Source organism: Arabidopsis thaliana, chromosome 2, assembly GCF_000001735.4.
Source record: "Arabidopsis thaliana chromosome 2, partial sequence".
Taxonomy (NCBI): Eukaryota; Viridiplantae; Streptophyta; class Magnoliopsida; order Brassicales; family Brassicaceae; genus Arabidopsis; species Arabidopsis thaliana.
In genome coordinates, this window is record NC_003071.7 from 10,894,070 (window position 1) to 10,908,272 (window position 14,203).

Below are 14,203 nucleotides of genomic sequence, written 5' to 3' on the forward strand. Positions count from 1 at the left end.
CAGAGTAGATTGATTCCAGGAAATGATTATCTAAATACCAATTTGCGCATAAACCAACCTCCTCCTTCTTTCTCGATTTACCAAGCGTTTTTGGATTGTAGTCCTCCTATTTGAATTTTGCCAATTATTGAACAACAGAAACTTGTATGATGTTTTTAAGTATTGGTAATATTAGTATGTTTGGGGGACAAACAAAAGCCTAATTAACCAAAAAACTATAGTTAATATTCAGTTCCCAGAGCAAAACGGAAAAAAACATGCCAATTTGTTAATTTTGAAAGTTTCTATGAGCACTAAAAGACCAATGAACCGAAATATACTTGCTATTTTTGTGGCTACAAAAGCAGAAAAAGGAGGGAAAATAGTTACCTGTTGGGGCCCACAACAAAAAAGAAAGAAACAAACGTAACAGAAAAAAGGATATAAAAGGAAATTCGAAACCGGCGAATTCGGAGAAAAAAAAAAAAAAACCTTGCGTGTTTATCCGCAAGGGATTTTGATTTTGGAAAAAGAAAGAGAGAGGGATCTGAAGCATGGAGAAGAAGAAGGTATGGTTTTGGGGTGTGAAAGACGACGGCGAAGGAGGCGGAGGCAGAGGAGGAGGAAGAACCAAAGATGCGGAGGATGATGTTGCTGACCATTTATCTCGCGACGGGACGATGAGTCAGTATAGCCTTAGCAAAGGCCTTCTTCCTTCTCTTGGAGCCAACAATCGTTCCTCTCGTGACGTCATTCTCCCTCGCTTCATCGTCTCTCCTTTTGATCCTCGTTACAGGTCCGTTTTTTCAAATTTTGACTCTGTTTTAATCTAATCGCTAAATTAGGGTTTAGCTGAGGTAAAACATTATTTTTCAGAGCGTGGGAGACGTTTTTGGTGTTTTTGGTGCTCTACACAGCTTGGGCATCACCTTTTGAATTTGGGTTTCTGCAAAAGCCAAGACCACCTCTCAGTATTCTCGATAACATTGTCAACGGGTTTTTCGCTGTTGATATAGTCTTGACATTCTTTGTTGCCTTCTTGGACAAGGTAACTTATCTTCTTGTCGATGATCCAAAGAGAATAGCTTGGAGATATGCGTCGACTTGGCTGATTTTCGACGTGGTTTCCACATTTCCTTACGAAATTTTTGGGAGCTTGCTTCATGAGAGTATTCAGGGATATGGTATTTTCAGTATGCTACGTTTATGGCGTCTTCGTAGGGTCAGTAATTGTTTTGCCAGGTGAGTTCTTTGGCCGGTTTATCGTTCCAGCCAAAACGTTTAAATTCCAGCTGAGTATAATATTGATGTCTTCTTTTCAGGTTAGAGAAAGACAGGAAATACAGTTACTTTTGGGTTCGCTGCTCGAAGCTTCTCCTTGTAAGTAGCTATTGTCTACTTGTTTTTTACACTCTTTTTGGTTTCAAATGAACAGTTTTTTAGCTGTGAATTTACAGTATTTGATTTGGTAATGCAGGTTACTCTTTTTGTGATTCATTGTGGTGCTTGTTTCCTCTATTCCATTGCTGCACATTATCCAGATCCATCCAAGACGTTTATGGCATTAACCGATGAAAATTGGAAAGAGTCTCCTATTGCAGTGCGGTATAACACGGCAATGTATTGGTCCATAACTACTTTCTCCACAACTGGTTATGGTGATATACATGGTGTTAACTCAAGAGAGATGACTTTCATTCTTTTCTACATGGTTTTTAATCTTGGACTGTCAGCATATATAATTGGTAATATGACCAACTTGGTGGTTCATGTGACCGGCCGCACCAGAAAATTTGTAAGTTCTATGTACCGGTACTGTTAACTGCACTTCTCTGAAAATTAGTCTGGTCTCAGTGAAGTTTCATGAGTCTTAAGCATTTGCATTATTTTAGAGAGATACCATCCAAGCCGCATCAGGGTTTGGTCAGAGGAACAATCTGCCAGTGCGGTTACAAGATCAGATGGTTGCTCATTTGTGTTTGAGGTACAGAACTGATTCAGAAGGCTTACAGCAGCAAGAAATAATCGATTCTCTTCCCAAAGCTATTCGGTCCAGCATATCACATTATCTGTTCTATGAAGTTGTTGACAAAATTTACTTGTTCCATGGAATATCCAATGATCTTCTTTTCCAGTTGGTATGTTTCCCATAACGCAAGAAGTCCTGCATGCTAAAAGTGGTCACTTTATTCACATTAAGTCTTAACTTACGGTGTCCTGTAGGTCACGGAAATGAAAGCAGAGTATTTTCCTCCCAAAGAAGATGTGATTTTGCAAAATGAAGCCCCAACAGATTTCTACATATTGGTGACCGGAGCTGTTGTAAGTGTTTTTCGTACATTCCTGACACATTCCTTTATCATCATGTATTATTCCTGACACATTCCTATGTCATTCAGGACATAATTGCACGTGTAAATGGAGTGGAGCAGGCAAGTCTAGCTTTTATTATACCGTTTCTTTTTAAGATATGATTGTGTTCTTCTTTAACTTTGTTGCAATTGGAGAACCAAAACATATTTGATAATGTTTTTGTGTATGTGTTTCTTTACAGGTAGTTAGTGAAGCACAGAGAGGACATGTTTTTGGTGAAGTTGGGGTACTATGTTACAGACCGCAGCTGTTTACTGTTCGTACCAAGCGATTGAGTCAGTTGCTTCGTCTGAACCGTACAGTACTCTTAAATCTTGTTCAGGCAAATGTAGGAGATGGAGCAATAATCATGAATAATCTTCTTCAGGTTTGTAATAACTCTGAATAGTACAGTTTGTTTCAACCTGTTGACACACAGGACCAGTTCCATAACAGATATGTTGTGGTTCATGCAGCATTTAAAAGACTCAGAAGATCCAGTGATGAAAGGCGTTTTGGCTGATACAGAACACATGTTGGCTCAAGGGAAAATGGATTTACCTCTCAGCTTGTGCTTTGCTGCAGCCAGAGGAGATGATTTATTGCTGCATCAGTTACTAAGACGAGGCTCAAGCCCTAATGAAATGGATAAGGACGGGCGAACTGCGCTGGTAAGCCCGGATTTCCTTTGTATATACCATCATCCTCCTTTTAATGCCTAAACCAAATTTGCTCACTCTCTATGTTTCTTCTTTGAATATCTCAGCATATAGCAGCATCAAAGGGAAGCCATTATTGCGTCGTTTTACTTCTCGAACATGGAGCAGATCCTAACATTAGAGGTAAGTAGTAAAAAATAATGTTTCACTAGGTCAATTAGCTTAGGATGATAGGATCATGTAGTACTAAATTATCGGTGGCTCGTACATTGTTTACAGATTCCGAAGGCAATGTACCCTTGTGGGAAGCAATCATAGGAAGACATAGAGAAATTGCTAAACTCCTTGCAGAGAATGGAGCAAAGCTAAGCTTAGACTCAGTGAGCTATTTCTCTGGCTTAGCCGTGGAGAAAAACTGCTTAGACGCACTCAAAGACATCATCAAATATGGCGGCGACGTCACACTCCCTGATGGAAACGGAACCACAGCTTTACACAGAGCAGTGTCAGAAGGACACTTGGAGATTGTGAAGTTCTTACTAGACCAAGGTGCTGACTTGGACTGGCCGGATTCTTACGGATGGACTCCTCGTGGTCTTGCCGATCATCAAGGGAATGAAGAAATCAAAACCTTGTTTCATAATCACAGGCCTGTGGAGAAAAAACCGAAACCTATCCCTGGAATACCTCAGAGTCCTGTGACAGGGAAGCCATTAATGAAGTATAGCAGTGAGCCTACAATGCATTCAGGAGAACTCGTCTTAGACGGGGGTCAGGTTGTTGTTTCTCAGAAACGGAAACTCAATAACTTCAGAAACTCGCTCTTCGGAATCATTTCAGCTGCAAATAGCGGTAAAACCACCTCACCTCTCCATCTGCTCTCTAGATACTCGTTGCTTTCTTGTCACGTAACCATAATTTTCAGAACTTTTCACATCACAATAGTCATTCTTATATACAATTCACAACGTTCATTACATTGTTCTGTTCCTTACAAATTTACAAATTTGGTTTTCATTTCTGGTTTTTTTCCAGCTGATGATGGAGGAGAAGTTCCAAGAAGTCCAGCGGTTCCTGGAGGAGGAGGTAGTATGATTTATCCGGAGAGAGTGACGATAAGTTCGCCGGAAAACGGTGAAACTGGTGGAAAAGTTGTTTTGTTACCAAATTCTATGGAAGAGCTATTGAAAATTGGTGAAAATAAGATGGGATTCGTCCCAACTAAAGTACTTACGAGAGAAGGAGCTGAAATTGACGACATCACTCTTATCAGAGATGGCGATTTTCTCCTTCTATCAAGGGATCCTTGATTCACACGCAACTCTCTTTCGATTTTGAGTAATGAAAACTATTTGTCTTAACGCAAACTCGCAAACCACCACAGTCAAGCTTTATGGTGGTGATATGATGCTAATATTAGGGGAAACCGTAAGCCCCAATCAACTCCGGGATTGAAATATCTTTTAGGTTTTTTTTTTTTGCTTTTGTGTATATATTCACTGCTTACTATTTTTCACATGTATATATATATATATCCTGTTGACTATTTTCTGTTAAAAGAACTCTCTAACAACCTCATGATATTAACATCGAAATCTACAAGAAGTATGGAAACAATCTTGTTTTTTTCAGAAAGCATACAAGGATAAAGGTCCTTTCTTAAACGTCTAGACAATCTTCTTCTCTAAGTCTCTAAGAAGAAGCAAGTGTTAAAATTTATAACTTTTGTGCGAGGTCGAGATTTGAGAGTAACTCCTCACTCATCTTTTCCAATCAAGCTTAAATCCTCTCTAGGTGACTTATCCTATTTCTGAGATGAATTATCATCTCATCTTTCATTTTTGTTTAGATCCATGATGGTAAAGTGATATTGATGGGACTTGGGAGCCAAAGCATTACCGAAAATGAGCACAATGATTGAGATAGAGTTAGAGACAACACACACTATAATATTATTATTATTTCATGCTTCAAATGCAAGAAGGTAATATTTGAATCAGACTCTAGAGAGCTTAATCTGCTCCCATCTCTCTGACCAATACGAAACATCCGCAATCTGCTCAATCAACCTAAAGAGGTGAAGTTGTATTTTATGTCTAGTTGAATTAAAACCCTTGTCAAATTAGACAATGGTTTAAGGTTGATGAGAATTTGATGTTGGAAAAAAAAAGTGATATAAAAGATAAAAGCGGTTCAAAACGGTTTTGCGATTGATGTTAAAAGAGTGCGACCGGTTGTGGGAGAACCGGTCAACTCCTAGTCCTAGAGGCTAGAGAGTGTTGTGTTGTGTGATTTGTGGTGCAGATAATATCTTAACCGGCTTCAAATTTTAAAATCTAGCTCGGTTAGCATTTTAAAACTGTTTTCTGGTTTGATTCCGTGTCTATCTCTCGGCTCCGTTGTATCGGAAGGTAGATATTAAAACTGAAAGACCACTGCCGTCGAGAGCAACTCAAAAGATCATCAGAACCGATTCGAACGATGTCGTTTGGGTCTCTCGTGCTTCCATCTCCACCTTCCTCCTTGTCTGCAAATGTCAAGCATTTCAATGGCTACGGTAGGCTTAATCGTAATCTCGTGCGAGCTTCTTCGTCCGATGTTCCCGATTTCCTCTCTGCCGATTGGTACGCCTTTAAAATCTCTTTTTAACTCAAATTTCCTCGATTTTCATATGTTTCAAGCTTTGGGTGTTACTGGGTTTTAGCTAGGAAACGAACAGATCCGAATGCGTCCATCAATTGGTTTGTAGAATTCTGGTTCCCAGAAACTAAAATGATCAAAAATTCGATTTTGCAAAGCTATAGTTGTAGGGCGTAGCCATTAGAGATCCTTTCTATGTTTCTCCATCTTTTTTCTTCATAACTTATGTTTATGGATGGATGGTTTTACCAGGTTGGAGAGCCGTAGGAAACGACCTTTTGGCCCCAGACTTGATGTAAATGAAACACTATTTACTACATAAGCTTGGAACATTACCTTGCTTTGTCTCTATTGTAGTGTACTGATCCGAGTTTTAGATATTCTTTTTTGGTCATAGTTTAGTGCAGAAGACGCTGTTCGACATCAGCTTGATGCATTGAAGTATAATGACCATCCTCGTGATGATTATGGCATTGAGGTCATGTATCGGGTAAATCACATCACGAACTTCCTTGTTGTTTCTTTCAGTTACTACAGCTTTTGTAATGTTTTGAAATGTTTTGTCAAAAAAACAATAACAGTTTGCTGGATTCGATCCATTTGAGAGATCCACCTATTTCGGTCCTTTCTTTGATCTTGGACAGGTTAACTTAAAACCTTTCTTTTACCAAAACTTTGATGATCATTAGATCATATTGTTCCTTAGCTAAGGTTCTTATCCCCTGGTTCTCATTTGTTACTGCAGTTTGAAAGGTTTAGGCGTATTTTTCATCACTCGTCTTACCGTGTGTTGCTTGGTCACAAGGATAGAAAACTTTTAAGCAGTTTGTTCGTGGAGGAGGTATCATCTCTTTTGTTAATATGTTACAATTATTATAGAGCTCCCCTCATGATATCCTCTTTTTCGATATGCAGAATCGTTTCAAGCAGAGGATCTGGATTCAGGGAAATCGACCTGAAGAGGAAGAGATATTTGAATTCACAATGTTCCAGGTTGGTTCCTATGTCAGTATAGAGACTCTATGACTATTGAATAGTTAATATTATGTGGATTTATGATTAAATGAAGCCATTTGTGTGTAATGCCAGCGAATAGGCGGTTCATGGGATGGATATTGGTTGACAGAAAGCTTGCTTCATGACGGAGATGTGTTTTCAGGAGGGATGGCTTACTGATTCAACGCGTTGAGCTTTATCTCTTTTTTCGGGTTATTGATATGTTCAGTCTGATTATAATCGTAGTATTGTGTGACACGTCTTGTAAGTTTATGTTAAATATTAGACATGATTAGATTTAGATCAATACAAATATAGTAGCTTCTTATGAATAAAAAAAAGTTGTATATCCAGCTTTTGCTTCTTATGTTTTGTGTATTTTTGTGTCGATTCATCTATATATGTTCGAAACGAACACACAACATGTAATGTTTTTGACAAAATTATTTTGGTGATTGTAAAGGCAAACGCCATTTTGTAAAGCATGAAAAATGTATTGACGCCATTTAGTAAAGCATGAAAAATGTATTGTTATTTTTTGTATTTTCCTTTCACATACAATAAACTGAGTTTGACAACAACAGAAGCCTGCAGAGTTTAAAGCTCATTCAATGCTCATCAAAAATTTACAGACTCTCTTATCATTTGTCAAAAGAGAACCAAAGAGTACAAGCATGAAGAGGTTTCTCCAAGTGACTTATTACCAAATTTGAACATTACCAAAAAATAGGGATTCAACTCAAGGAGAATCTTAATCACACATGGTTTTTCTTCTACACAAGAGATATAACAGCAAAGAAGTGTAATTTTTATCCGGAACTTTGAAAAATAGATCATAGAATGTATAGACTATAGAGTACAAGTCCATAAGTTACCAGTTTATATATCTCTATTTTGTAGGCCATGTAGCTTGAGCTGACATAATAATCCCAACGATAACTCCAAATAACCCGAGAGCACTCCCAAAGATCTCAATCACAAGAATCTTAACAAAGAGCGTCGAGTTCTGAGCATCAGACAATGCGCAACTGCTTCCAATGATTCCTACACATAACCTGCAACAAACAAACAAATCCCCATAAACAGTGAGAATTTCAATGTTTACAAAGGTTCAGGAGGGGAACAATTAGAGGATGAAGAAGGTTATACAGACCCGCATACAAGGTTTGCGAATCCAACAATGATTCCAGAAGCAAAGATTGCATATCCAGCTCTTAGAGACTCAGCATCATACATCTTTGATGATGGTACACTCTCCAACTTCGTTTGTAATATGATTGCCACAATAACACCGTATATAGCCACGGCTTCACAGAAGATTACACTGAAAAACAATGAACAAACACTTGTTCATTCACATAGTTCTAGCATCTAAATCAGAGCCAATGTGACAAATCTCTAGATCAACCTTTCTTTCTTCAATCTCCTAAACTACAATCTAATGGCATACGCATTGGTTCACACAAATTGATAAAAAAATTCGTGAAATTGAAATTGAATCGAAGGCAAAACCTGATGAGATTCTTGGAAGTGATTCGAGGAGCTTCAATGGCGGCACCGATCAAACTACTTCCGGTAATGTAAATTCCCCTAAACCATAAAGAGAGAGAGCAAAATAGTTTTCGTAAGCATGATGATTTCGCAAATCAATGGGGAGAAGAAGAAAAGGATTTATACCAGGCAGCACCAAGAACAGAGACGCCGATGGAGATGGCGATTCCGATGGCGGAGAAAGTGTACGGGGAGATTCTCACCAGAGCCGCGCCCCATGAACTCGCATGAATAGCCACACCGGACATTTTCTCTCTATCTCTTTGATATGAATGAATTTGATTTGTCTCTTTCTCTGTCTTTCGGAGGAGGAGATGATTAACAGAGCCTGTGCGATCTGAAATTGAGCAACTCCAAATCACGCGCTGATGAATGCGCGTGAATTCAATTACCATCGTATAGGCCTCGTAAGCGATACGAATAGCCCACTTTGATCGGACTATTGGGCCTTGTTCCTCATTTGAATATCCGGGACAATCTCGTTGTTCAGAGTTTCACGATAAAATAGTAACTGACGATGGCTCACTCAGCCTCATCACTAGACTGACTTTTCCAGCATCCGCAAACCGATAAGTGGCGATGTGGTCAAAGCCGACCCTCGAGTTTACTGCATATCTAACATACGTCATTCTGCAAGAACACAACATATTCGGTAAACGCAGGAATTGGAATAACTTTCTAGTTACAAAACAAATGAGACTGAAGCAGAATTATTATTATGCAAAAGTGACAAAAAAATATATCCTACCAAACAATAAATTATTGTATGCCGCCTCATGTTATAACTTACTCAAATTGCGAGAATTTAACAGAACAAAACCTCCAAACCCCAAACTATAAAATTGTAAGAAAAGACAAAACAAAAACAGAGAAATCAATCATTCGTCACCATCCTCATGTCCCCCAATTAGTTTCCCAAGCCATCCAAGTAGCTCTGTAAATCTTTTAAACCCTCCGCCGAGAAGCTTCTGTGAACTCTCAACCTCGGCGCTACCAAGTTCGGTGGTGGCTGTGGCTGAAGACACACAACCACTGCCGTCACATTATCAGCACTCTTCCTCTTCAAAGCTTCCTCAACCAGCTCCTTACTACACATGACCGGGTCATTGTGCTCCTGTAGTCTCCTTCTGGCAAAATCTACAGCATTCTGGCTCATGAACACATCCCAAACCCCGTCACACCCAATTATAAGGAACTCATCCTCTTCTGTTAGTTTTGTTGTCATGAGCTCAGGCTCTGCAATTAGAGGTCCACAATCAGAACCATCTTTCTTCTTCTTCATGCCTTCCATATGAAAGTCACCTAGCGCTCGAGCCACATTAAGTTGTCCATTTAGATAGCCATCGAATACATGTCCACCCGATGCTTCAATGCGTCTCCTTTCCTTACTGCTCATGGGTTTGTGGTCTCTTGACATTTCAATGGCTTTTCCCTGACGGGATAAGACTGCTCTGCAATCTCCAGCGTTTGCTACCACCAACGACCTGTTACCACAAAACTATATGTTAACACGGTACCAAACGGTTTCATACCAGAATACTAATAGAGTATGAAATGAGCAAGTATATACGTGACTCAAAGACCATATGAGACAATAACTACATTATAGCAGCAGCACATATGGGCAGAGAATACATCTACAGGCGAATTAGTTGTACATGATTGTGTTAAAGGTCAAGATTATGCACACTACGCAGTTGAGGATAAGCATCTATTCCCAAACACGTTTTTCTTTAACATAACCAAGATGTAAGAGTTTAGGTTAGACAAAACTAAAAGATAATAAGAGTTGAATCAACAAACCTTCCAAAAAGAATAGCTGCCAAAGCAGTAGTTCCTGAAGCAAGGCTCCCATCCAATGAACACGCCTCTAAGAAGGCAGTGTCTGTTTGAAGAAATGCTGAAGATAACACCTTATTGATTTCACTAGGAAACTCTTGATCTTCAACAATGTACCTCGGTATATGGTGACATGCAAACTCAGCGGCATGCTTCCCACCATGTCCATCAAATACCTAATAACAAACAAAATTCAATAAGAGATCCCCATATTTTCACTACATTCACAGTTGTTTGCTTATGCTACAAATCTACAAAAAATCAGGAAAACTGAAGAAAGAACATACCCCATAGAAGGCACTTGGACCAGCCTCAGAATTCAGAAGGCCAAAGCTATCCATGAAATTATCAACGCATAGATAAGCATCTTCCATGCTTGACCTGGAGCCAATATCAGACCAAGCTCCAGAACGCGTAGCAGGAACAAACTCAGACTTGTTCTTCTCTATAGTAAACTCATTCTCAACAGATATATCTGACACCATTGTCTTCACCTACCAAAATGAAAATCAATCAGAAAACCTCAAACATCTCATAATGACACATTAAAAACAGAAACTTTCTACCTTAATTATACACATTAGGAAACCAATAATGATCAAATCCAAAAGCAGAGCAATAATTACAAAACCTCAACTTAAATTGATCATTCAATACACAAAATAAACCTAACTGATCCACAAATCAAGTTGAAGAGAAACGAATCTTACGAGAGATGAGTGTCGAACCAGTGACCTCTTATTACACGGCGCCAACGATCGCTCGCCGTCGAAGGTTTGCCTGTAAACGGCAGCAGCGGCGGAGGAAGAAGAGAAGGAGAGTGGATTCGGCGGTTTACCGCCGTAACTCGAACTCCCATTCTCTGGATCAGAAATTCCTCTAGTTTCTTCCATATTGAAACATCATCGTATAAAAATTCAATAAGCAATTATGGAAACAGCTGACGAGTCAACTCACGAGTGAGCGAGTCGATTAAAAACGATTTAACGAAGAATGTAGCTTTAGATGAGAGATTCGTAAACAATGGATTCAGAATCGAAAACAAAATTGAAGAGATTGTTGAAAGGTTACACGAATTTCAGGGTTTAAGAGAAAATTAGGGTTTTGTGGAAGAAATTGGAACACGCAGAAAGAGAGAGATAATAAAACTGTTCGCCGGCGGAGGCGAGAAATATGAGTCCGACGGTTATTTAAAAGGCAAAAAGAAAAAGGAAAAAGGAAAAAGGAAGCTTAACATAAACACGAAACGTCGGCGTATTATTTACTTTTTCTCTTTGCTTTTTTTTTTCCTTTTTGTTTTTGAAGTGAGAGATTTTTTTTCTTATTAAAAAAGGGATATATTTACAGTTTATATGAGAAGTAAACATAGTATTTTGAAAAATAGCAAGAAAGGAAATCTGAAATTTTAGACTAATAGCAAAAAGATTTTGAGTTAAGTTGACAAAATTGAATTTTAGTAACTTGGGACCTTTTTTACATCTTTTTTATATAAAAAAAGTCGACACATGAGATATTACTTATAAAATTAAAAATACATTATTTTCATGAATATTTAATAGAGTTTATGAATTTCTCACATATGTTAATTATTAAGTGCTGAAAAATGTTTAATTGTTTTTCTGTATAAATGTTAAGTACTGAAAAATGCTTGGAATGTTTTTCTATATTTATATCTCTGCTATTTATATGTGTGATTTAGTGTTATTTAGGGCATTAAATATAAGATATTAAAATATTAAATTTTTCTATAATTTAAAAATAAGTAAATAAACATGTTGTAGACCGTAATTGCCAGATTATTTGTGCTGTTTCCTAAATACTTTTACATTCTTTGATGGTCACCAAATTAACTATAAGAAAAATTAGGACTCAGTCTCATTAATTTTTCGGAAGAGAAAAAGAATCAGTCTCATGGTAGTTGTTAGGAAATATTTGAATATTGTTTCGCCATTAGAAACTTTTTATGTGGATTTTTTTCCTGAAAACGATGGTTACTATTAATTAAACGGACCGACAAGAACCTTGTTGACGTGGTAACAAGTGATGACACATGCTAATTGGCCATCATTGTCAAATAATTTGTTCGCAAGGCGTGATACGTGTACGTTGTTATTCAGACGTAGCAAACAGATTCACGACTTTTGTTCAATTTGTCTTTGTATGGAGTATGGACCTAACATCTCCAACGGACCAATGCTATTGGGTCAAGTCCATCTTTTCTAGGTTAAGTTCATTCTTTGGGCTTTAGTTAAGTATAGAGAAAGAACATATTGGAAGAAAAATTTAGATGTGGTTTGTATTGCATGCGCATATGAAATGTAATAATTTGAGGATACATATATAGTAAGAAAAAATGAGTGACCCAAGTAAGAATGGGTTAGTAGTTATATATATGTTGGAGGTGAAAGGAATAAAATAAAATTTGTTCTAGGTGGATTCTTAAGAAAAAGAAGGAAACGAAAACAGAGGAATAACAATGGCAGGGAGAATAAGCTGCTGTCTAAATCTTCCTCCCCTAGATTCAAATTCTGCACAATCATTAGCTTCACTGCTCAAGACAACGTCAAAGATCTCTTGGTATCTCTTCTATTCATGAAAAGTTATTATTTACCTGATAATTTTTCATATCAATGATCTTTGTTCTTTTATTGTTTAGTAGGAGAACAGAAAATGAGACAGAGCCACGGAAAAACAAGTGTTCTTTTGTCTTGGGGGTGGCGGCAACTGTCGTAATCGGCGGGATTCAGATCAATGATGTTGCATCAGTGGAAGCTGCGGTTGTGAAATCGCCGGTAGAAGAGATGGCTGCGGGTGTGGTGCCGCCGCGGAGGTGGAGTGACAAGAGGACGTGTCCGCCTTGGCTTGAGAACTCGCTAGAGACCATCGTACCGGAGAATCTTCCTCGTCCGTCTGCTCATCGACGTTTGGAGTTAGCCGGATTAGCTAAGGGTGATGCACCGCCGGTCGGTGTGGTGATGACACGTGTCAACAGGGGTGGTTGTTTCTCCGTGTAAATTGGAAGTTCATTACGTGTAAGGGAGATTGTTAGGCAGGTGTAAAAAAAGTCAATTAGAAACAAATAATACACACAAAAACTATTGTAGATATATTAAATTTTAAGTATTTGTTTGTGTAGTTACTGATGACAAAACATTGAACCAAACTGGTCTTTAATTCATGCAAAATTTTCTTTGAGGATGCCATTTTTGATTTTTGGTTTAAATCGAACCGTATAAAAATAATTAACTCATTAAATTCATTGAGATCTTTATGTGCACGATTAGTTTTGGTCCGTCCTTTTTTTCTTTGTTTTGTAATCTTGTATCCTACCAAATTTTGGGAGTTTTCAGCTTTGTGTGTTAAAGTAGTACTCTATTGGATGTGAAATGAAAGAAAAGTAGTACATGCGTGTAGTACAAAAGAAAAACACTCCAAGTACTTCCTACTGAAATGAGTTGGCCTATTATCGATCCAAAGTGAAGCCCAACTCTATGTCACTCCAACGATTAGTTTGATTTCGGCCTCGTATTTCAAAGTTTAACTACAACTCTACAAATTTCACTTCCATGTCGGACCTTCAATAATTTAATTTCTTGATGCTCATGTTCTTTGCTTTTACAAGAATGGTGAGAGAATAAAGGGAGATTAGCCTTAGCGAGAGAGAAAAGACTCGTAGCATGAAGAGAAGAAGAAGAAAAAATTGGTTTTGCAATAAGAGACCTACGTTAACAAGAAAATGGACACAGCTTGATCATCTTATGCAAATCCACACTCACGATTTTCTAAAACTAGTTTGAAACTTACAGAAAACATTTTTTTTTGTAAATTTCTTAGATATTTCAAATAACTCTCTCGAGACATAAATCATAAAGACGATAACTAGTTAAGATCATTGTGAATAGTTTATAATGGATTTAACAAAAAAAAGAATAGTTTATAATGGAGTCTTGAGAGAGTTATTTGAATTATTTTGGGAATTTACAAAATTGTTGGATAAAAAAAGTAGTTACAAGAAAAAGGAAAATATTTACAAGTGTGTTTCTAATTTTTTCCTACTAGAAAGACAACTAGATAAGATCATTTCAATAGTCTTCTATTCACTAATTATGGACAAGTAAAAATTAAAAGATTTGTTACACCATCTCTATCTTACATTTCTCTATTTATAGATTCACATACCCAATGTA

General features: G+C 37.7%; 5 protein-coding genes across 8 annotated transcripts; 3 read left to right on the forward strand and 2 right to left on the reverse strand.

The window, feature by feature from the left end:
* The first annotated feature begins 183 nt into the window (after window positions 1-183).
* Window positions 184-4,603, forward strand: SPIK (Shaker pollen inward K+ channel). Its single transcript, NM_128118.5, has 12 exons — window positions 184-775; window positions 856-1,221; window positions 1,302-1,359; window positions 1,457-1,774; window positions 1,872-2,117; window positions 2,203-2,301; window positions 2,379-2,411; window positions 2,534-2,719; window positions 2,808-3,002; window positions 3,098-3,173; window positions 3,270-3,842; window positions 4,026-4,603. Exons 1-12 carry the CDS (start codon window positions 534-536, stop codon window positions 4,298-4,300), a joined length of 2,667 nt encoding a protein of 888 aa, NP_180131.3. The 5' UTR covers window positions 184-533; the 3' UTR covers window positions 4,301-4,603.
* Window positions 4,604-5,278: 675 nt separating this feature from the next.
* On the forward strand, window positions 5,279-7,162 carry AT2G25605 (DNA-directed RNA polymerase subunit beta). Its single transcript, NM_179731.3, has 7 exons — window positions 5,279-5,614; window positions 5,883-5,925; window positions 6,028-6,120; window positions 6,212-6,274; window positions 6,376-6,471; window positions 6,546-6,623; window positions 6,720-7,162. The coding sequence occupies exons 1-7, from the start codon at window positions 5,472-5,474 to the stop codon at window positions 6,804-6,806; spliced, it is 603 nt and encodes a 200-aa protein (NP_850062.1). The 5' UTR covers window positions 5,279-5,471; the 3' UTR covers window positions 6,807-7,162.
* Window positions 7,114-8,850, reverse strand: AT2G25610 (ATPase, F0/V0 complex, subunit C protein). 2 transcript variants are annotated; one of them, NM_128119.2, is made up of 4 exons: window positions 8,304-8,546; window positions 8,139-8,216; window positions 7,780-7,950; window positions 7,114-7,681 (listed from the first exon to the last, which is right to left on the reverse strand). In NM_128119.2, exons 1-4 carry the CDS (start codon window positions 8,423-8,425, stop codon window positions 7,516-7,518), a joined length of 537 nt encoding a protein of 178 aa, NP_180132.1. In that variant the 5' UTR covers window positions 8,426-8,546; the 3' UTR covers window positions 7,114-7,515. The 2 variants fall into 2 exon arrangements, with proteins under 2 accessions (NP_180132.1, NP_001325190.1); NM_001336004.1 differs by having other exon boundaries at window positions 7,144-7,681; window positions 8,304-8,850.
* Window positions 8,647-11,218, reverse strand: DBP1 (DNA-binding protein phosphatase 1). Of its 2 annotated transcripts, NM_001336005.1 has the most exons (5): window positions 10,727-11,198; window positions 10,304-10,510; window positions 9,981-10,192; window positions 8,926-9,661; window positions 8,647-8,807 (listed from the first exon to the last, which is right to left on the reverse strand). In NM_001336005.1, exons 1-4 carry the CDS (start codon window positions 10,907-10,909, stop codon window positions 9,085-9,087), a joined length of 1,179 nt encoding a protein of 392 aa, NP_001324148.1. In that variant the 5' UTR covers window positions 10,910-11,198; the 3' UTR covers window positions 8,647-8,807; window positions 8,926-9,084. The 2 variants fall into 2 exon arrangements, with proteins under 2 accessions (NP_001324148.1, NP_180133.1); NM_128120.2 differs by having other exon boundaries at window positions 8,787-9,661; window positions 10,727-11,218.
* A 927-nt stretch (window positions 11,219-12,145) lies between these two features.
* AT2G25625 (histone deacetylase-like protein) lies at window positions 12,146-13,281 on the forward strand. 2 transcript variants are annotated; one of them, NM_179732.4, is made up of 2 exons: window positions 12,146-12,593; window positions 12,673-13,281. In NM_179732.4, exons 1-2 carry the CDS (start codon window positions 12,493-12,495, stop codon window positions 13,028-13,030), a joined length of 459 nt encoding a protein of 152 aa, NP_850063.1. In that variant the 5' UTR covers window positions 12,146-12,492; the 3' UTR covers window positions 13,031-13,281. The 2 variants fall into 2 exon arrangements, with proteins under 2 accessions (NP_850063.1, NP_850064.1); NM_179733.1 differs by having other exon boundaries at window positions 12,391-12,593; window positions 12,676-13,210.
* The last annotated feature ends 922 nt before the right edge of the window (window positions 13,282-14,203 follow it).